Source organism: Cygnus olor, chromosome 3 (assembly GCF_009769625.2).
Source record: "Cygnus olor isolate bCygOlo1 chromosome 3, bCygOlo1.pri.v2, whole genome shotgun sequence".
Lineage (NCBI taxonomy): Eukaryota > Metazoa > Chordata > Aves > Anseriformes > Anatidae > Cygnus > Cygnus olor.
The window spans coordinates 61362365-61385231 of record NC_049171.1 but is presented as its reverse complement, the minus strand read 5'-3'; the positions used below and the strand labels follow the sequence as shown (position 1 = coordinate 61385231).

The following is a 22867-nucleotide window of genomic DNA, read 5'->3' as shown; positions in this document are numbered from 1 at the left end:
TACCACTGAACAGTTCAGCAATGTAACTTTCTCAGAAACCTCTAGCACAATTTTTACAACTCAAACCTGTTTGCTGCAGAGGCACAGCCCAACAAAAGACCCTCCAATGAACTACTCAGTCCCTGAACACACAAAAAAAGCACACAGTACAAATGAAATGACTGTCACCCAGCAATGGGGACATTCTTGGGGGAGTTATAGCATCTTTTGGGCACTATCTGTGGCTTTTTCAGTAGATGTGCACTAGATTCAAACAAGCAAACAACAAACAAACAACCCAACCTTTTGGGCAGGTGGCAGAACAAGGACTCCACCCTGTTGCTACCCACTAAAAAACTAGCATCAGCATCCCTCTCTCTGGCCACTGTCAGTCTTTGGCTCCTTTCTGCACAGTCACACAACTCTGAGCTGTAGCTGCAGGAGTGCTGCCTTTCCTGTCGGATGTGATGCACAGCTCCACTGCTCCAAGAAGGACTCAGCATTATGTTCTCCTTAAGGCTTCCCTTTCCTTCTTTGTTATCCTACTGTATGGAACGACCACTGAAACACAAAAGATTGCCAGTAACCAGATCCAGTTTGCATTTTGACCATCTTCACAAAGTTTTCTTGAAATTTAGTGCTCAAAATTACTGCAAAGCTGAGAGCACAAATTTGATTGATTTGCCATTACAATATTTTCTGCAGTACGCTCTGCTGCTTTTTGAATTCACATGTTGCTTCCCTAATAGAAATTACCAATACAAAAAAACAAAAAAAAACAACTTTCCAACCATCAGAACAAGCGAGGCAACAGCTAAATTACTTTTGACAGCAATTCTGTTCACCAGCCAACTTAAATATCCTTCTCGTTTTGCCTAAATACATCAGGATGGACTTTTGCAACCCTGTACCCTGACCAAGAAAAACAAGGGACTATAGTAGGACACAATATCTTTTTTCTTCTTTCACCTCCCTAATCTCAGAGCTGAATCCTGGTGCCAGTGGTTGCTCCAGGTTCACGGGCTGCCATCTTCCTACCTGAAGGTAAAGTAGACAAACCCTGCCTGGCTGTCATCTTTGGGAAGTCTGATGCTTGCTGCAGACCGTGACTGCACTCACAGTTCCTGCAGTTCCCATCTGATGCACCCAGCCCCTGAAACCTCCTCCCGGCTGAGGTCCCCTGCCGAGCATCCCACGCCCTCACATCCCTTCCAGAGCTGCAGTGGGATTGAGCTCAATGATTCCCACTGGGTTGTCTGCATTTCTCTTCTATCATTCTGTGATGTTTCAGATATATCCTTCCCGTCTGTGTTCCAAAAGACGGAGTGGTTTAAGAGTTTACAACTGCTGTCAGCTTATCATTCAGTCAACTTCCCTGTAAACCAGGAAATTGTGACTGCTGGGACCTCAGTCTCAGATTCAGCCAACCATGCAAGCTATAGGCCTTTCACATTGAAGAGTTGTCTTTTGAGCTCAGGTTTGTTGACTATAGATGTATGTCTTATACACATTATGCTCAGGGGCCTGAAATACCCGGTTGTCAGCATAAGAGTGCAAGCAGTTTCTCAAGAGAAACCAAACAAGGTGAGTACAGAAAGTTCTCTGGGTAGAGAATGCAGAGCAAGCTTGTCTGTGAAACAGATCACAATTGGCTAGCTGAGGAAAAATACGGAATAAAGTTAATTTCAAATCAAAACACTGTAGTTTCATGTGTTAAGTGCCTATGTTGCTGTGTGCTTCCCCCTCCCCCCGCTCCCTTACTGTTCATTGGGTGATTTCTCCCTTCTGGTTTCCTACCTGTCCTCAACTACAAGAGGGACCCCAACAGAGGTGTCTTGGATTTTGTTGTCTCCACACCTCTCTTGGCAGTATCCACTCCTAACCACCTTCACAGAGCAGAGCATGTTGCTGGGGCTCGCTTGCCTGACAGACCTCATTTTGTTCCTGTAAACCTATTTTCCAGCCCAAATTTGTACCTGCTTTGTCACCTCCCCTGTTTCCCCACAAGTGGTCTGGAACCTTAAGACTCTGCTGTATTCATTAAGGGGAAGACCTGCCAGTGTCTACCATCTCAACACGGCTCCCCTGGGAAGGAAGGAGCATACTGGTGCTTGCTGGTCCCTGCACACACTTAACTCCCACTCTGGAGCATCGCCCATCTTTGTCAAACAAATGCTTTACCTGCATGGCAAGAGGCTCTTTTTCAGTTTTCTCTCTGACTGGCTCACAGCTGAGCTTGAGAGACTGCCAGCCTCTGGGCTGTCTTATACTTACGGTGCTGGCCTAGAGCTCTCCCAATCTCTGTATGGAAAGCCTGCTTGCCTAACATTTGGCCACACTGAAGGCCAGCTAGAACAGGACCGCGTGTGTAGGTATCCAGGAACTTCCTTGCATCCAACTAATAGTTACTCAGAGAAAAAAAAAACAAACAAACAACAACATGGGTATCCATTCCAGAATATTTCCACTCCTGTAAATTTCTGATCTTTGCCTGCTGCTATACGAGAACTTAAATCGAAGCCGCTACAGTGTCTAGTATCTCATGTTTAAAGTACACGGAGCAGGGAAAAGGAAAGGTCAAGTTAACAAGTGACAACTGAGCATGAAGTCATATGACTCCCCTGTTAAATGCAAGCAGCCAGAATCCCTGAAGCTGTTGCCAACAATTAGTAGTCAGCTATTCCACCCAGGAACACTCTACTGCCTTATTAAGTCTAATTGCCATTAGTTATCTGATGGCTTAGGCTGGGGGGTAGGAGATAAGCCACGCAGGGAAAAAAAAAAATCTATGTGATGGCTTACAGACTGGTGTTTTCAACTCTGATTTCCAGAGAGCTTGCTTCACCACTTCTTATTTTTTGAAAAACCCTGAGTAGCACAGATTTATTTTAAAGACTGAATGCTAGGAAGTCTCTGTCATATCAGAGGATTGAACCCTAAAACTAGAGGATTGCTGTAACACAATCTTCAGGACAGGGAAAGAACTTTTTTTTTTTTTTTTTTAAACACTTAAGACTATTAAAAGACCTCCAATCTGTGACTAGCTGTGACTAGGCCAGTCACAAAGTTTGGAGTCTCTGAGCATCACCACGTCCTGGCTGGGGCTCCCATGGCCCAGCCTTGTTCCCAGGGCTGAAGGAAAACCGAACTCTTACATATCCAACTTCTTATGTTAAACACCAGCGTTGCTTGAGCAGGGCAAAACAAGACAGAACCTCCTTACAAGTACTTAGCAAATCACAGCAAATTCTTCATTTACTAAGTATGTATAGAAAGGCACCCAGCTATTAGTGAGTCTTCCTCAGTTAGATTTATTTTTAACTGAGGATATTCTGATTCTGACACCTTTTTAAGAAGGCTGAAGCTGATTCTTCCAAAGGATAGAAATCTCTACAATCTCCATTTATTAACTACGAATTACAGTTAGTGCAACCAAAATGATTTATGGCATCGCCCAAGTGTGTATATAAAAATATAATGTAAAGAATAAAGATGCTCATATATGATAAAGTACACATGCACACAAAGATAGCTTGATTGTACATATATGATAATTATAGATAAAATCCAGAGCTACAATAATTGCCATGGAACAAAGCTAGAAATATGTTCAGGAAGGACCACGAAAATCAGTAGAAGATGGATTCACTGATAGTTATTTGAACAAGAGGATATATACCAGGTGAAGGACAACACTATACTTATCCCAGGCTTGTATTTCTCTCTGAGATCCTTTACTGTCTGCTCTTAGAAACAGGATACTGGTCTAAACAGCATGTGGCATGACTTATGATGAGTGCTTTTAATTTTTTTCTTTATATCTCTAGGCATGTTTGTGTAAGTATCTACAACTTTTTTTTTCCTCTATCTTCTATTTTTTTTAAATTGCAACATTCGTGAAATGTTCAGTTTTCCTAGAGCCAGATGAAGCTGAAGTTTCTTTTAACATAATGCCAATTTAAGACATTCTTGTTGTTTACTTGCTTGCTGAAGGAAAATGAAATACAAATCATCTCTCTGATTTTAATTCTCCTACCCAGAGCTCCTTAACCCAGATAATCTACAGTAGAAATAACCAGAGCAATTGATTTGGCTTAAATGTCCTCAACAAAATTGCATATTTCTACCTTCTTTCTCATGTCCATCAGCTTTGTTATAAGAAAAGAAGCCCAGTGAGAAGCATAGCTGAAATTGTTCAGACTTACAGTGTAGGTCATTCATTACTGTGAAAGCTCACTGCAGGTTGCTTAGACCCTCCTTGACATTATTTTACATATTACCAGTCTGAAGAGTGTTTTTACCTGGTACAGGCTGGCAAGGTGGTGTTTAGTTTTGATCAAAAAGGGCTGGTTGACCCCTGGATGATCCACATCATGAGCTGCAGCAGCTAGCAGTCCAAGCATGATGTCCGATGGGGTGAGGAAGTTGGCAAGCTGAATCACACATTAATCACAACAAGAACACAAACAGTAAACACTCCCCCCAGCCCCCCCACCGCCTTTGGCAGATAAACAAACCAGCTGACATCATGGCACTGCTCAGTTTTGTAGGAGTACACAGATGTCAAAACCAAAATTAATTGTGCTCAACCTTTTTGAGGCCATCATTGAAAAAAAAAAATCTATAAAGTATATCAGACTACCTTCACATGTTACAAGAGCTTGTATTCCTTATCCTTTTATTTTTCAGGACAAGATATGGCTTGTTATATGAGTGTTTGAGCTTAGTCTAAAAGATTCAGTTTAAAAAAAGGAAGTAAGTGTACAAGCAGGTCGGTATATGGTAGCATCCATGATAAGGGCTACGCCTCAATATTTAGCAACATCAACAACACATCATGCTTCATTTTCTAGTACAGCATCTGCATCTGTAAAATGCAGAGTTTACAGACTTTTGAAATTTCAGACTTGGCTGTTGAATATCTCAGTTCAAATGTTGGTATTTTTTTAGAGAACATAATTTGCTTCTCTAACTTCAGACAAACAAATTTGAAAACCTGCCCATATTTTTTTTCTATTATACAGCTTATTATTCGGAAGCTTGTGCAGAGGATACTCTTGCAACAGAACCAGTCAAAGGTACTGTGTGCCCACTTTTGGTGTTCCAATGCCATATTCAGTACTTTACAATATTGATGCGAGGGGCTTATTCCCTGAAGTGAGTGATGCATGGGCAGGCATTGCCTTCTACTGGCTTTGCTGGGAGCACTGCTACCCCAGGTGGAGAGCTGGTGCACCCTGCCACAGCAAAACTTGCCAGAGCTCGTATAACAGCACTCGGATACATCATCTGCATGATGGAAAGTGATTTCAGTAGCTTGCTTGGAGTGTCTGGAAGCAGTAGCTGACTTTGCTATTGACTTGTTGGTGACTTCAAGTACACAGCCATTTTCTGCTATCTAAAAATAGCTTTTTGTTGTTGTTTTTGACATTTGCTTGGTTTTTAATCCTGAGAAAGCAATTTGAGAATTATCTGAAAGCAACATCAGTGTGAAAGGCTGTCATTACCTTGGGCTCCCTTAGATAGCAGTGCATAGCTTGTGTGACGTCAGCAGCATGGACAGCATTGTGGTACGGGTTTTGGCTGTGGTAATCTTCTTGAACCATAACTGGGAACCAAAACAGAAAACAAAGACCTTTTTGTCTCTGAATTCCATGGCCACAACTGGCAACTGGACTTAAAATACAATTTGGGGTTTTGCAGTCAGCTGCCTATGGGGTTTCTTCAAATACCTGTAGCTTACTTAGACTGGTGCTCTTATTGGGATACCTTCAGAAAAAAAAAAAATGCATGAAAGGATTTGTGAGGCCCACAGGGATACACTGGGTCTAGTTCATAAATCAACTCTTTCTTGCCTTAGTGAAGGCTCTCATTCAGGAGTAAAATAAATAAGGAAGAAAGGCAAATTTATCCACAGCATAGTGTAATTATTTAGGCTGCTGTCATACGGGAGTAATATGTCATTACGGCAGTACTGCCTATTTTACAGCAGCAGGGGGAGAGGCCCTGACATCCTGGCACCATTTGCTGTTCAAGGACTACAGTTCAAGGCATTCCCACAGAAAATCAAAAGATAGGTCATTTGGTTATTTGAATCAAAATATTCTGTGACAACCACACGATGCTTCCATTTTAAAATACCAGTCGTTCTTGCATATCAGTTTGCGGAACTTTAAGTGTACCATCTGAAGACTGAGTGCCACTCTGTTAACTCTCATTTTGCGCTAGCACAGGAAACCACTGAGGTTTGTGCTTCAAGCTGATCTGCTCCTTGCAGCAGCGCCCGCACTGTCAGGGGATCTCGGGGCAACACAACTTGAATGGTGGAAGCTGCGTGTGGCCTTGCCCAAAATGCTGTCCTTGACACCATCAAATTGATGAGACAGAAAGGCAATGGGCAAAATTACTACAGTGCTCACCTCCAGCACGGGCCAGGCCAGAGGAGTCCTAGCCTTCAGTTTGTTTTCAGCTCATTTGAAGTTATAGTCAGTAACCCTTTAAACCCTAAGTAATTCTGGCTCTCATCTGAACATCCACCTCGTGTCAGGACACAGGAGCTAGCAAAGGCAGGGAGAAGTCATCTCTCTCCACACTGGAGGAAAGCCATCCAGAAGTAACAGTTGTGTGTTAGTAAAGAAGAGATCCTGCCTTTGAAATGCTGTCTGACAGTCAAACAAAACGGCATTCAGCTGCATTCAAAACATGATGCAGAAAGAAATTGATTTTGGCCAATTTCTTCTTTTGGTTCGCTGACAGCATGGGGCTAATATTTCTGTTGGCAGTAACAGCAGCAGGGGCTTTCATCAACACTGTTCAGTGTAGACAGCTTGATATAATTTGTTAAATTTTGCACATAAGCTTTTAACTGCCCTGGGTCTCAGTGGTCTATTAGTCACTAAAATAATGTTGCTGTACCACAATTGTATTGTGCACGGGTAGGTTCTGCAATGAGTGTCTGCCTGTGTGGGCCTCCTCTGCCTGCCACAGCTCTGCACGACATACATTTTTTTAAATCATCAGTGAAACTGTAGTACTGGGATGTTTAAGTCCAATACAAAGTCTTTTAAGTTCCTCCACTGACTTAACAGGTAGTGAACTGAGTGTCCAAGTACCTGTAAACTGTACGCTAATATATATCACAGAAACGTTTTACTGAAGTAATTGTAACAACATTGTGATTTTACATAACTATGCAGAACAAGACAAGACCTTTTTTGAGGCTCTACTTTAGCTGTAACCTGCATTTAACAACAATTTGGAGGTGACCACTTACCTAGAAACCTATGTAACGTAACCATATCTAGCTGGAAATGGTGAATAAGTCCATGCACATTGAAGAGGTGACAGAGCAGTGTTACGAGACTGTTTCCTAAAAGCAGAGAGGAACAACTCTCAGATTCCTTTAAGATGTAGTTACCAACCATGCAAGACTAAAAATTTTGGTAGTTTCCTAACTATTAGTCAGCTCCTATCACCTTAGCTCTCATCATATCTGATTAGATGATACTCATAAAGTAGCTTGTATAAATTACTTCCTTATACAATCAAGACTTGACAGCATGGCTGTATCAGTGCCATTCTGGTGTCCAGTTGCCATAAAGTCGTGTTTGCTATTATCAGCACGACACAGAAGGCCAGCTGACATAGTCTCAACTGGAAAATTTTTGACTAGATTGTTTGAGAACCCCATCATCTTCATAATCCAGGTTACCTCCAGAAATGAAAGAAAGAGTGAAGGGCTCTTCTGCCACATCGGCATGCCATATTGTATTAATTAATTAATTAATGAGAATTCTGCAGCCTGTAATTAAAGTTGTTTGCTTTATAAATGACTGTAGAAACATGTACATGATCTACATACCTTGCTCACCTACAGTTGCATCTCACAACGATGATGCAGACAGGAAAAAATGAGTTACCGCATTTACAGTCTCAAGTCCCACTGTAATATTGATCTTACTGTGAATTCAATACTGGCAACATTGACAAAATTGAGCCTAGCTATCAATTAAATAACAACTATATTATACTACACATACACACAGTGTTTAGAAAAGTTTGCACTGCATAATTCAGTACCAACGTTTCCAGAAAAGTTCAGAAAAAACCCCAACCAACCCATACAAAGTTTAAGCAATGTCTGAAAAGAGTCTTTTCTCATTTAATATAACTCAGGAAAGAAAACAAACATATGTATGAAGAGAACATGGAAACTTACTTGGCCTTGGCTACTGACTAGGGGCATAGAAAGGTAATTTAGAAGAATTATGTTTTTACCTCCCTTGCTATTTGCCATCCTTTCCACTCTTCCCTGCCAGTCACTCAGCTAAATTAACCTCTAAACCAACTCCTCCTACATCACCTGCTGCAGGTGAATCTACTTGAATTGGGAGGTGAGGAATGGGGAACCTAATTTCTTTAAGCAATTAAGAAAGGCCAATGGTGTGATTGTGGCCTCTTCAGCAACTACCTGACTAAGAGGCACTGTGTAGACATCAGTGAGGATGTGCTGTTACAGGCATATATTTAGATAAAAAGTTTCACGAAGTTTTAGTGTCTTAATGACTTTTACTATTTTTCTATCCAGAAGGTTGACACAAAGCATGGATATGTTTGGTTAAAGGTACTTTATATTGATAGAAATTGACTGATTATCAACATACCAACCAATGTATCTTATAGGTCTGTTTTAAAGTAGCTTTGGAGTTTCCCACAAAGGGAACTGAAATACTGCCTTGAAACTAATAAACAATTCATAATAAACAAGCAAAAGGTGATCATAATAAATGTAAGAGATTACATTAATATAAAAAATACACTTTATAAACATTATCCTATAGTTCTGAATATTCTGGGAAAAGCCTGAAATGTTCAAGGGTATGATTTTAAGAGGATTTAATTGTGTCCATTTTTTTCAGTAATCTAAACTTGAAAAGTTTAGCAAAATATTACTTAGGAATTTTTAGGATAGTCGTATATAAAAAGATCTTAAATATATATACACATTTCTTTTGAAATTACTTACCATTTGTCAAGCGGTCAAACAAGAAAATGTCAAAATCCCACATTCCCACTTTGGATAGCATATGCTAGAAAAACAAATTCAAAGAGGCAAATGACGGACATATCAAACTGTAAAGCAGATTTAAATTATTATTCCATATTAATCACAGGATTGGTTCCTGCAACTTTAAAGCTTTGTTCAGGAAAGGTATAGACATGTATTTGAAATATCAGAAGCCAGGAACCAAATTTAGTTACACTGCATAAAAGTATCACTTGGACTTTTAACTGAGGAGGTTTTGAACTTGACACTTAAAAAGGCCTCAAATGGAGCTCAAAACATGGAATAACATAAAATATTATGAAAATAATTGCTTTTACTGCACAATTTTTTTAGTGTTCTTTCATGTCCCCAGATCAATTCATTACAAACTCTCTTAGGATTTTGTTACAGTAAAATACAATCTTAGATCTCATGGAGAATATGAATGACATTTTGATAAACAGATACACAAGTACAGTTTCTATGAACTTGGAGTGCTTCTGTGAAGCACACTCAGCCATGCAGAAGGATCCATCATTGCTACCATATGTAGCATTTTTACAGCTGCATCAGTTCAGCTGAGAGATTGAGACTGAACTAACTGTATGACGTATACATATATGAATCGCAAATGGGTGTTCACTCCAGTTGCTTTGTCTATATTCAGACCAGTTCTGGATTCTCAATTATTTCCTAACACCTCATTCATAACCTTTTCTGGCAGACAGTAAAAATTTTCTAGGCACGTAATCCCAGTGCCATCAGTTTTGTTAGCAATGTCATTAACAGGAAGCATAAGAGCTGCAAAATTATAATATTATGACTATCATGAAGTTCTATGCAGTGATTGTTCCCTGTTTCTTAGCCTTTGCCATTATGGGGTTTCTTGTGGGTTGCGTAACAGCTGCTGTGGACCAGCTGTGAGACAGGGGCTTTTTTTTTTTTTTCTTTTGTCTGAGTGGATAAATTAAATCTCGTGTTGAGATTGTATGTATTTAAATCAGTTACTCAGTCAGGGATACTTCATTTAATAAATCCAGATTATAATTTCAATTGAGAGAACCTGAAATTTCTGAACAAATTCAGACATTTTCTTGTTGCCTTGAGATCAACTTTTTAAAGTTGTAAATATGAAAGAGGAATGGACAGTACATTTTCTGTAAGACAGGCAAGTAACATGGGTCATTTAAGAAACATCAACCATACACTTGCGTACCTAAACACTGAAACAAAATTGACACTCTGGAATATTATTAAAAGACATGGAGATCTGGAGACCTGTCTTACCCTTGCTTGCCCAAGGTAGTCCTCATCCAGCAGGTACAGAGAGGCTTGTGGTACAATTCCACGCAGTAACCGGGATGCATGGAAATACCTCTGAAAACTTAACAGTCTTTTCACCTTTTTCTTGGTGCCAATTTCCCCTGAGAGTGTTGTATCTGTGAAAAAGAATCAGTACAGAAACCATGAAACCCAAGATCAAGGATGACAGTCTCAATTATTTAAAGAGAAATAGCAAAAGCTTTGATAATGATAACAGAAGTCATCAAGTTCATGTTTCTTGCCAATCCTTATGAAGGGACAGTATCCGAATTCCTATACTTCAGCACAGTATATTTGTTTAGTTCAGAAAGAAAATATGTCCCAGTAGACAGAGCACTAATGTAGGACTTGGAAGGTCTGAGCTCAAGAGACTGCCTGCCACAGTCTTTAATGTGATCCAGGCTAAATCACCAGGGGTGTAATATATCATTATTATGTAATATATCACCTAACCGTAGATGTGCAGAGGAAGCATAAGTGACAAGGCAGAGTCAGGTATGGGAAACCTGCTCTCACTCTTTTGTGCCTCTGTTCTTTATCTATAAAACTGAAAATAGCATTTCCTTGCTACCTCACAGGAGGGTCATGAGACTACATCAAAATTGCACGGGTACGAGCATACAACATGATCAACTTAAACCTTAATGGACACATACCAGTAGGACTGAAAATAGTAAGTATTTTTTATTTCAAATCTTATGGAAAATGCATATGCTAAAACCAAGGTACAGGAAGAGGGAGGTGAATGGGATGAAGTAGAAAACATCCATATGGCTGTTTGAACATCTTATCCTTCTGAATGGTCTCTTACAGCATGTAATGAGGGAATTAATATGAAGCTACAGATAGCAAATGAGACAAAGGACAGGCATCTGTGCCACTGACACAGCACCACGAGTGGTTGCAGGTGAACTAATAGAAATCATTTTTTGTGATCTGTAATAAAATGATACTCCTTTTTGCAGGCATGCAGGGAGGAGGCTTCTCTCTACAGACAGAGCTTGCAAGAAGTTAAGAGCACTTCCTTACACAGGGCAGTTTCCTACTCTCATGTTAAATTCACAAAAAAACAAACACCAGAAAACCAACCACACCAAAAAAGACCTCAAAATACAGTCTGAAAGCACAAATGCATGAACCAGTTTTGGAAGAAGACAGAAAAGAGAAAAAGAAGCAATGATAGGTTAATAATTATCCTTCTTACATAGTAGAGCAAATTATAAATTAAAAAAATATTTCAGTCCTCCACTTAGGAAAGGAAGCATACAAAGGCAATTCCTTCATTTTTTAGTTACACAAAAGAATACGTTGTTCTCACTCAGTATCAGGATAATTTTAATTCCCTAATGCTGTATTAGGAAATTTTCATATCTGGCTAAATGTGCCACAAAAACCAAGGTAGTTTTTACACAGTGATTAAATCTGTGATTAGAGTAATTAAATTACTTTATTGTTAGCAAGAACAATATGCAGGCTTCCTAAAGCTGATAGTGACTTAGGTTATTCCACCTGAACTTTTAACAGAACCTCACATACAGTTGCAGTGTTTTCATTTTGTAGTCTGGTATAAGTTTTGGAAAAAGAGAGGACATTTGTTAAAGGCTATTAAGATTCAACAGAGTTTTGTTGATGAGAGGAACATTGTAAGAAACTGAAGGTTAAGCACTCCTTTCAGAGAACAGTTTTGATTACTTAAGATAAGATGCCACACAGTAATTCACTGGATTTCAGATTTAAATAAGAGCTCAGGAAAAAAAGCCCATGAACTGAAGATGTCTCTCTCTATTTTGCTATTTCATTTTATATATAAATGCTGAACATTTTTTCTGCTATGAAATTAAAATATGATTTTGTATACTACTTTTATGAGTTTAACTATTCTGATAGTTTTGTTTTTTTCAGAGAAGTCATTAGTTTGTTTGAACCTTTGATGGTTCAGTGCTTCATTTCTCCAAGAGCAGATGTGAGCACTTTCTGTAGCAAGTTTCTTCTCTATGTAATCCAACAGCTATCAAACATCACAGCTATTGACTGACAGAAAGTCAGTAACAACCACCAAAAATGTACTTACAGAACTGAGTAACAATAGCTAAAGTATTTTCTTAGACCTGTCACAGGCTTCTTGCGGGTCCCCATTGTGTTCATAACACAAAAGCACACAATAATTTTATTACAACTTGAAAAACCAAGAATGCAGACAGTAACAATGTCACTACTGTAACAGCCAGGAGGTTAGATTTTCACTTATCCTGTGCCAGTACCTGTCTTAACTCTCTCTCACATTTTAAATACTGGAACAATTTCATGGCTTATTGAAAGGGTGACTAACATAGGTGCCTAGTTATAGAGTGACACATGGAAGAACTGTTAGACTTTTTTTTGTTTGTTTTTGTTTTTTGCACTTCCTTTCACTTAGAAGTGAATTTCTAAGAAGTTGCTGGCATTCAGTTTAATTCCCAAATACCAAAACACTCTTAAAATTAATTCCCTTTTAAAACTTGTGTCAGCTGTTTCTTGACTTCCTAACTTTCCTAATTCCATCTTTGCCCCAAACCAGTCACTGTTTCCAGGTAATGAGTTTATATTTTAATGTATGGAAGACTTCCCTTTTGTGCATTAAAAACAGGTAGTTGCTTGTTGTGGTTTAGCCCGGCTGGCAGCCAAACACCACACAGCCGTTCGCTCACCCTCCCCCCTCCCTCTCCGGGATGGGGGAGAGAAACGGGGAAGTGAAGTCTGTGAGTTGAGATAAAGACAGTTTATTAAGACAGGGAAAATAATAACAATAACAATAATAATAATAGTATTAATAGTAATAATGTGTACGAAATAAGTGATGCACAATGCAATTGCTCACCACCCGTTGACCGATGCCCAGCCTATCCCCAAGCAGCCGGCCCCCCCCTCCACCCCGGCTAGCCACCCCTATATATTGTCTGATTACCACCTTGGCCTATGAAAAACAATACCCCACAGCCTGTGCCATCCGTAGGCCTGTGATTAGCTGCAGGTGGATTATTGTTTTTCCCCTTCCTCTTAGCACAGCACCATGCTGTACGTGGTGCCAGGCTCTCGCTCTGCCTCTGCTGTTTAAGCAGACCAAAGCCTTCACAGGAACACAACGTTGGTACCAACTTGTGCTGTGCTGAGGCCAAGCCAGCACATCTCCACCCCCACCGGGGGGGTCTGTGCCTGCTGTGGACGCAGGGCGCAGTCTCAGCAGGACAAGCACCTGAGCCAGGTGCCTTCCTCAGGCATTGTTCAGATGGTATGGAATACCCCTTTGGCCAGTTTGGGTCAGCTGTCCTGGGTCTGTCCCCTCCCAGCTCCTGTTGCATCCCTAGCCTGCTCGCTAGCAGGACAGAGCAAGAAGCTGAAAAGTCCTTGGCTTGGTGTAAGCACTGCTCTACAACAATTAAAACATCAGCATGTTATCAGCGCTCTTCTCATTCTAATCCAAAACATAGCACCCTGCCAGCTACTAGGAGGAAAATTAACTCTGTCCTACCTGAAACCAGGACATTGCTCCAACTAATTTTTTATCTAAGTTTACATCTGTTTTCTCAGTTAAATACAGATGACTGAAATTACTACCTATTTTCCTTTACGCTTCCTTTAAAACTCAGATGTGCAGTTCCTATGGATGATCTAGAGGTGAAGGTTTGGGCAGAGTCCCAACAAGCAGCTGTACACTTGACGAAGTGCATATTTTATTCTGTGGATTGCCAGGCTATTTCAGTAGCGCAGATAATACTTACCAAAACACTAACACATCAGGTTCAAATAAATAAGTTCTTACTGTGAACATACTTTCTGAATTGAACCATTAAATTTGTTGCTGCTGCTTTGTTATATTGCTCCATAGGTTTGTCACAGTTCTCAACTGAAATGTAATCTGTGGACCACCAGGAGACAGCGCCTCTGAAACAGGACCTGCTGCTTCAGATGAGCACTATACGTTATGCAAAAAAGGTTACCCCTAATAATCTGTTTTCCTGTATTTCCATTTTTATGAGAAGGAACTCATATTACTGATCAAGAATGATAGGAAGTGTATTTTCAAAATGGGCTCTTGACAGAACAGTCCAAATCCTGCATTGCAGTTTATCCACATGCTTAAGAACTATCATGTTAAAACCATGTCCACAGTCATTCCAGCCAAACCATGGTCGTTACAGCAATAATTGATTTGTCTATGAGTCATAGGACTTGTCAAATTATTGCCATGACCTTTAATGGGTTACTACGCCATCCTCAGTAACGTACCTCATTATGATGGGGCCTTGCATAACATTGGTCTAACACTCTGCCCCTCTCCGAGCACAACACCCAATCATTACCGTCTCATCAGCCCTCCCCGAATCAATATTAAACAAAAAAAAGAAAAACACAACCATATGAAACAGAGAGAAAAAGGATGCTTAACACACAATAGCAAAAAGTGAAGCCGTTCAGAGTGAATGCTGAAATTCTGTCTTTCAGCTCAACAACTGGGACAGAATCTTCCAGTAGTGAAGAGCCATTCCTCGTGTACGGGATCCACCAGCTGACACAAAAATTGAGATGCAGTCTTAAGATGAAGTTAAAGGTTTATGTGAATAACAGTTATACTCTGAACATACCACATCCTAACTGACAATTCTAAATTTTAATTTAAATTGTAAGTATAAAATTTTGATGATTACACCTGATGTAAGTCATTCAAAGACTTTGAAACTTATGGGTTTATTAAAAGCTATTTCTAATTAGATTAAAATGAATTACAAGTAAACGAATCAAAAATGTCTTCACAGATACCAGTCAACTTCAGTTGTGGAACTAGGGGTACTAAAATGTATGCTATGTTATCTGGCTCAGGAAAACAAGCTGCAAGGCTCACATGGGAAGGATTTAGTAATTATGTGCAATTTTGAAATGAACATGAAAGACAAGCAAGAGCATCTTTTTTTTTATACCCATAAAACTTCCCTTGAGAACAGAAGAAATTATCTTTAATCATTGTTGCAACTTCTGAATGTTTTGTTTACCTAAAAAAGCATCACATGTCTCTCTCAAAGATGCATATTCTCTTATCCTGTTGAGTTACTGCCTAGCATGGTGGTTGGAGAATCCCATCTTTGTATACTGAACAAAGTCATTGTAGGGATTGTACCTACAGGTACCTATACTTTTACAGAAGCGTCCATATAAGCTTTTGTCACAAAGCTTAACATCTGCTTTCAAAAACACAGCTTGCCTCTGCTCACAGCGCATCTCCTGATGTATTTTAGCAGGTAGCAAGAGTAGTTGCACTCTTCATTAGGTCATTTGACATCCACATCATGTGTATTTGCTACCAGATCATGGACAATTTCTGGATACTGCATGTAGACTTCAAGAGGTTAATAAGCTACAGGAATCAATGGTTGCCTTCTCTTTTCTAACACAGCTCCTCCAGTTACATAGATCTGCTTGCCTTAACACAATCTACGGCTCTCTACATCCCAAACTCTGTTATTTCAGGGAAAGAGGTTTCCTGCAGTAGGAACTGCTACGAGTTTTCTTTCAGATTTCTTTCACATTGCTGTGCTGCATGTGCCCGCAGGCAGCATGAACATAAAAATTACAGAGGTTATGTTAACAATGGTTGAGTTAACATCCAGAAACGATCACATAAATCAAATTTGGACAAGGATGTACTTAACTCTACACCAGACGTTCATTACAGTGTTATTGTTCTTTTCAAGTAAACAAACTTGGTTACGCATTCAAATAATGCCTGTAAGTTTTCTTTCACAGCATCTCCTTTTTTATTTTATTGCACCTCAGTGCACAATAAAAGCAGGTCACTCAGCAGTATGAGTGGATAATAACAGGCTTATTAATTTTCAAAAGCCAACTGATTCAGAAACAGAAAATGTTTTTCCTCTTCTTTCTAAAAGGATGCAAAATAAAACCAGTATATACAAATCAGGTCCTCAAACATCTGCTTTTGACTCATTATTTAAAATACCCTGTCCCCTCTTCTGAGGATGTAAAGACATACAGTACTCATCCACTGCTCTTCACACACATACACATATATATATGTACACCTGAAGAATCAGGTAGGATTGCCAGCAAAAGTGCTGAAATATCTGGAAGAAAGCTGGAGGATCAGGCCAGCAATTTATTGCCCAGAACGTTTGCAAACAGAGAGGGCCCTGCAAAGGGATTTGTCTCTGGTCCTATGCACTGGGGAAACATTTTCCTGCACTGGTTCCTGGTTTGACAGCTGACTAGAATGCATATATTTAGAGCTCAAGACACATTTAATTGAATTTTGAGCAATAGTTGGTATTTGTCCTTTGATTTTTTGGTTGTTTTTCTGGACTAATCATGCCAAGCATTTAGATCACCTTTTCTGAAGTCTTGTTTGGCATACCCAATGCATGACGTGGTTACTAATTTTTTTTTAATACAGATGAGCGTGTAACACTGAAGACAGAAAAACAGCTTGTGTGAGAAACTGGTAAACAGGTTTGATTTAAAAATGGTAAGATTATACCAGTACCAATTTGATCATCTGAACTTACATTGGTCACTGCAACTAAGACAACAGAGATGAACACCTTGCACTATACAGTGTCTACGGATAAAGAAGTGTTGTACTGAAAACTTGCAAATTTAGAAATCCTAAACAGACTTCCTCAAACTAGAGAGGAATACAAAAAGTTTTTATAAACATTGTGTTTTCACCTGCTCCTCTAACATACTTAAAAATTGAAAAAAAGCTAGAGTGGAGGATATACCAAGTCCTCTGTGAAATGTCTCAGAAGCTAACACTGCACGTAATATTGCAAAGATTTTCAAAGACATTGAGTCTAAGTAACAATGAGATTTTAGGGGCAGGACTTATTTGTCCTTTTCTATTTTTTTTTAAAGTATCCTGCCCAAGCCTTTTTTGCTACTGTAGTATAATTGTTAATTATACTAATATCCAAAATATGTAAATGTAGGTGAGTAATGACCAAGTAAAATAAATTATTTCATTCACTGTCTTCTTTATCCTTGTAGTAAGTAAACAAAACATGATGTATCAAAACTTTTATAAGGAAGTATGAGCAAATTGTGTTCTCTGCTCCTGGACTTTTGATAAAATTCAATTTTAGAGGTCAAGTGCTTTCTGTTAGCTGCCATTGTTTGTATGGGTTACAATTGTATTATTTCTCTTTAAATGGGTAAACATAGTCTTTCAATTAGGAAAAGGCTGTGAGAAAGAGTGGGATTCTGAACAGAGAAAAGCAAAAAAACCATCAGAAAAAAAAATCTTAAAAATTTTCCAAGCTGAGTCAAGATTCCATTCTTCAACTACCTGCATGATTGCACAAATCAGTGAAGTGCCCCGTTTACAGAAGAGGTGCTCGTATGCTTCTTTGGATAACATGGTTAATGAAATGTGAGAGGTTCTGGGACACCAATTTTCTAGGTCACCTCACTATGGGGTTTCCTCCTCTTCAAACATTGTGCTTCAGGTAATGGTGGCTTGTAACCGGTCAGTTTCCAAATCATTAAGTTCCTGCACAATTGCTGGCATCTTGAAGAACACTAGTCATATAGCTTCCCTCCACCCTAAAACATATTGCTTTTGAGAGTGTTTGCAAGAGACTACAGAACTATTATAAAAATTATCCTATTACACCAACTTCTGGAGAAGCTAGGCTTTCAGAGGCCAATTAAGTAACAGAATATTAGTCTTAACAACAGGAAGAGGAATAGATTATATCCAAATTTAAGATGAATGTTTCTCCTCACATTTTACAGCCTTTATTGGGGTCATCAATCATCTTTATGCAAACAAACATTTTGGCATCTCTTACTAAGCCTCCTACAAGCACTTAGGAAATGGTATGTTGTGTTCCGTTTCACCACAAATTCTTTATCATTTCAATATGAAACTCCACTTTGCCACTTCAATCTTTGTACAGGAGTACAGTCGGAACCTTTTTTTTTATATTTTATTTTCCTAAAACTGCAAATGTTCTATAGCTGATTATAGTTTCTCTAGCAGGAAATGGTACATCCCCTCTCCTTTCCCTCCCCTTGAGAAAAAGCAACATAACCTGTAATAACAGCAAACCTAACTTCCATTTATCATCTTAATGATCCCTTCTCCTTGTTCTTTCTTTTCCTCTGGTCATTTGGAAAGTATCCTCAGTGTTATCTTCAGTACACCCTTTCCCTTTGCTAATCAGGGAAAAGAAGGTGGGGTGGCAGAATGGGTCACACATCATTTGGAAATTTTTAAAGGGACATTCTTGGTTGAATTGAATCCTAAATCTGTATTAAAAAATGTTACAAACCTGCATAATCATGCCAGTGTTCATTAAGGCTTTGTGTCTGCAGCACAGCTTTTTTGTTGTAGTTGTTCTGCTTGCTCTCATGAGTTCTTTTGAAGCATTCTTAACCCCAACTACTGCATTTTGTTAGCACATGAAAACACATATGTCAATCAGTTTTACATTCTGGCTTTCATATTCTACGAATGAAAAGCAAAAGCTAAACAAGGAACATGAATGGCAGGAAGTAGAATATACTTTTCAGACTACCTTTTTATTAAATTTTGCCAATAAGAACTCTGAAAACCAAAAAAACAAATCCAACAACAAAGATGAAAAAAATCCACCCCAAATCAAAAAAACCTTTGTTATTTGATTGAAGGAGGATGGGGGGAAGACATGGAAGGACCGGGATGATTTCTAGAGACATGAGGAATTTTTGAGTGTGAAGTGTTACCAGAAAAGAGTAAACGATCTCCATGCTGCCACACTATTAAGAGAAACTCAATTCCTCTTTCTTGAATAGGAAACTGAAAACAAGGCCGTAGGCTGACTTCAGTTCTGGAAATATTCTTGTCATTCAAACCAGACGCAAGCTAACCAGATTAAGAGGCCTGTGTGCCTTCAGGATGTTGATGAGTATCTTTTGGACGTGCTTATCCATGAGGAACTAAGGGAGGTATTATGTAGAAATGATGCAGACCTCATGAGATCTCTCACTTTCTAATTTAATAACCATCTGGAACTTTGGACTCATCCACAGGCTGGGTTGGGATCCGAGTAATCCAATCAGTCCTTTAAACTTCCTCACAAGACTTTTAGTGTCCTAATTTAACCCGGGTCAGAAATATCTAAAAAGGCATCTCTCACTCCCACTTCCTTTTCTAGCCAAAGGCAACAAAACAAGACAGTTAACCAAACTTTTTTTAACCTCATTCATTTGGGTTCAAGTTACTTGATGGTTCAGTTTTGGGTTGGTGGCTGTGGTTAAGTTTTATTTTCCCTGGAGATGGGCCCTACCTGAAAGTCTTGGAGTTGTTCAAAATCCAAAACCAAAAATGAATGTAAATTTTGCAAATGGATCTTTCAGTAGACAAGCAGAAACCACAGATTCAAACATCCACAGACTTTGGTTCTTTGAGATGGAGACTTTTTCATGAGTTCATATCTTTCCTTACTAACCCTGACAACACTTTTCATTTCTGTAATACCTAGTTCATCACATGCTGGCATCACCTTATGCACAAACAAACTGAAAAACAGAGGATTTGGCTTGACTTAAATCAGACAGCAAATCAAGGACAGAGACTTAATAGTACCTAATATCACTACTAATCATCATCTGTTACTACAAACATGCAATCTATACTAACTTTATGCAAAGCTTAAAACGTGTAGGTCGCAGCTCACATACTGCGTCCTTTCCTTGTAATCCCTCCTATATCAATACACAGATGTAAGCTCTGCCAGACACTTTGATACTGTGGAGATATACTGTGGATAATGAAAGGGATAACTGATACTGGGACAAAACCAAAGTGTCCCTAATGCAGAATTTTTCAGGAAAAGTTAAAAATGTGATCAGAAACAGTTTTAATATTTCTCCATTTGATACAGAGAAAAACTTAGTATAAAGAAGACAGAAACCAGAGAATCACTGTGCATGTCTTAAGAATTTCCTTGTCTTTTGATAAAAAATGACAAGCAAATTAATAAATGAAAAGTTATTCATCTGCCATGTAGCTTGCTATTTTGTTACTCTGTTTAATTTAATTTGGCAATAAAACAAAGCATCTAATCTAACTAGAACATGGCAAGGTCTTCTTGGTTAGTGCTGCTTGCCCACCTACAGCTCTAGGCTTACCACAGGGAATTCCCTCAAACTTTTAATTAATGCAATGAAGAAATGTACCATTGCAGTTACCAGCACAACTCATCATGGGATAATGAAATCTCTCTTAATCAATGTACATTAGTCACTGGAGGGATCTGGTTCAATGACTCACTGAGCAACTTTCTCAGTCAGAGAACTGAATTACAGCTGCCTTACTACTATGACCCTTTATTTCTGAAATCCAAACCATGCTTTGCTAAAAGGAAAACTGGATCAAGTTAGTCTTCACTGCAGAGGTGGTTCAAATTCTAAATTACACTGCACATATTCAGATTAACTACTCTTGTTGAGCAAATGCATAAAGTTTTAGTTAATTTACAGAAATGCAAAAATGCCAATAAACTGCCAGCATTAATTTCAACTGCATTAGTTTCAATTACAAGCTAGATCTACCAAGTTCAGAGTTAAATTTTCTCAAAATTTGTGAAGTTTTGGTTTGGAGTCAGTATTACACAATTTATACATTATATTCAGCTGTTATATGGCACTTAATACTTGCCTATTCCAACCCATTTCTCCTTCTGGAAAACAGAGTTTAAGTCTTTCTTTTTTCCACCGCTCCCATTTTAAGGAATGTCTTACTTGCATGAACGATAGCTCTTTCTCCATTTTCCTATAAGCCTACAAGGCTGCGCAAAGCTTGTATCCTTCCATTTAGGAGAAATCTGTAAAGTCTGAATATTTCATCAGCTCTCTTGTGAACAAGGAACCTCAGGTCTGCCATGTTCATCTTATTATTATTTTTTTCTGGGGTATAGCTGTGGCCATGAGGCGGTCCCCTTGCCTTACTGTGGCAGGATGGGAAAATGGAAAGCCTCCTCTGAGTCTTCATACAGGGCTGGGTAATGAGCACCATCTGCTGCAGCTTTACTGGAGAGAGGAGCTTCCCCCAAATCTTCTGGCCAGGTAGCTTCCCCTGAAGCTTCTGGGTCAATGCAAACATGTATCTGGCTGGCCATGCAGGTCTTCACACATTGCAGGCACTTACTCAGGTGGCTGTGGTTCCCCCCAACACAAAACATAGCAGATGATCTTGGTGGCAAGGAGATATTTCACATGTAGTTTTGAATTCCAGAATTATCTTACAGTCCCAAAAGCCATGAGTGCAACTACATCTCAAGGAAAGCTTGCAAATAGGTCCAGTAAAGACAGGATGCTAAAGCCTTGCATCTCCTCCAGATAGGATCCTGCAAAATACTCATGGTCCTGACAGCGTAGCACTGACAAGGTGAAATAATGCTCACCAAGTTTCTATATATTACAGGGAGGCACTGGAGGAACATTTAGATGGCATCACAGACGTTAGCTCAAACAGCAAGAAACTAACATTAATCCAGTTGGCTTTGATTATGGCTATAGAAGATCACATTTTGAGAACACAGGAAGTTTCCCTATCCAAAAAGACTTAACAGTGTCTTAAATTACACAGCGACTTTACTACAGGAATCCAGAAAAAACAACAGATATGGTCTATTCGGTGTTAACCCTTGCTAGCCAAAGTAGGGAAAAATCCACTAGTTGGAATCTGTGAGCATGTTCAAAAGGTTACATCTAGGTAATACTGTGCAAGATCTGATTGCAATGTCCTGAAATCTTTTAAGAAAGCTTCAAGTCTCCATTTAAGAGTGAGCTTCAGTGTTTCCCTCCCTGTACTTTAAAACAAGGGCAGTACTGTTACTTGGAATAATATTTCACATGGTATATGGAACTATTTAAACTCCATTTTTCTGAATTGGTGAGAAGCTGGAATAATATTTATGATCCACTTCTTTATAACTTCTGAGGATAACTACCATAAAATTTTCTCTGCCTCATCCCTCCCTTACTGTAGCAGCTTTCAATATACAGTTGCTGCCTATCAGTTATTGCCCCCAAACAATTATAACATTGTGCCAAAAATTCACTGTAAGTATTAGGTACTGTTAAAAAAATGCAGTAGTGACATTTATACATATTTCATTAGGATGTGTATTACCATGTTTTTTGATGCTTATAGGATATGCACAGAAGAAATTGATTTGATAGATGGATATATATGAACAAATAAAATAGAAGCCTGTTTACTTTCTGGCAAAACACATCTGTGTGCTCTGACAGCAAGCATCTTCATTTACCTGTAGGTCACCAAGTGAGCCAGGCACAGTGAACTTGCCATCTACAAAGATGGTAGCCTTGTGCCTAGAAATATCACTTCATTTTGGACTGAAATAGTAGTGGTAGTGGCTACTACCACCCCCCAGGCAGAAAACAGTAAGCACAGAAAAAAACTGAACACAATAAGAAATCCAAAATCAGGATCACTGCTTTTTCTTGCAGAGATCACGATCA

The 22867-nt window shown here is 39.0% G+C and overlaps 1 protein-coding gene across 5 annotated transcripts in view; it reads right to left on the bottom strand.

Annotated features, from left to right (window-relative positions):
* Positions 1 to 22867, bottom strand: part of PDE7B (phosphodiesterase 7B) — a 181084-nt gene that overhangs the window by 14385 nt on the left and 143832 nt on the right. For all 5 annotated transcript variants that reach the window (XM_040550492.1, XM_040550491.1, XM_040550493.1 and 2 more), the window contains 5 exons: positions 10313 to 10464; positions 9005 to 9068; positions 7253 to 7348; positions 5487 to 5587; positions 4281 to 4412 (listed from right to left, as the gene is read on the bottom strand). In XM_040550492.1, the coding sequence (XP_040406426.1) occupies positions 4281 to 4412; positions 5487 to 5587; positions 7253 to 7348; positions 9005 to 9068; positions 10313 to 10464 (545 nt within the window). The remainder of the gene's footprint in view (positions 1 to 4280; positions 4413 to 5486; positions 5588 to 7252; positions 7349 to 9004; positions 9069 to 10312; positions 10465 to 22867) is intronic.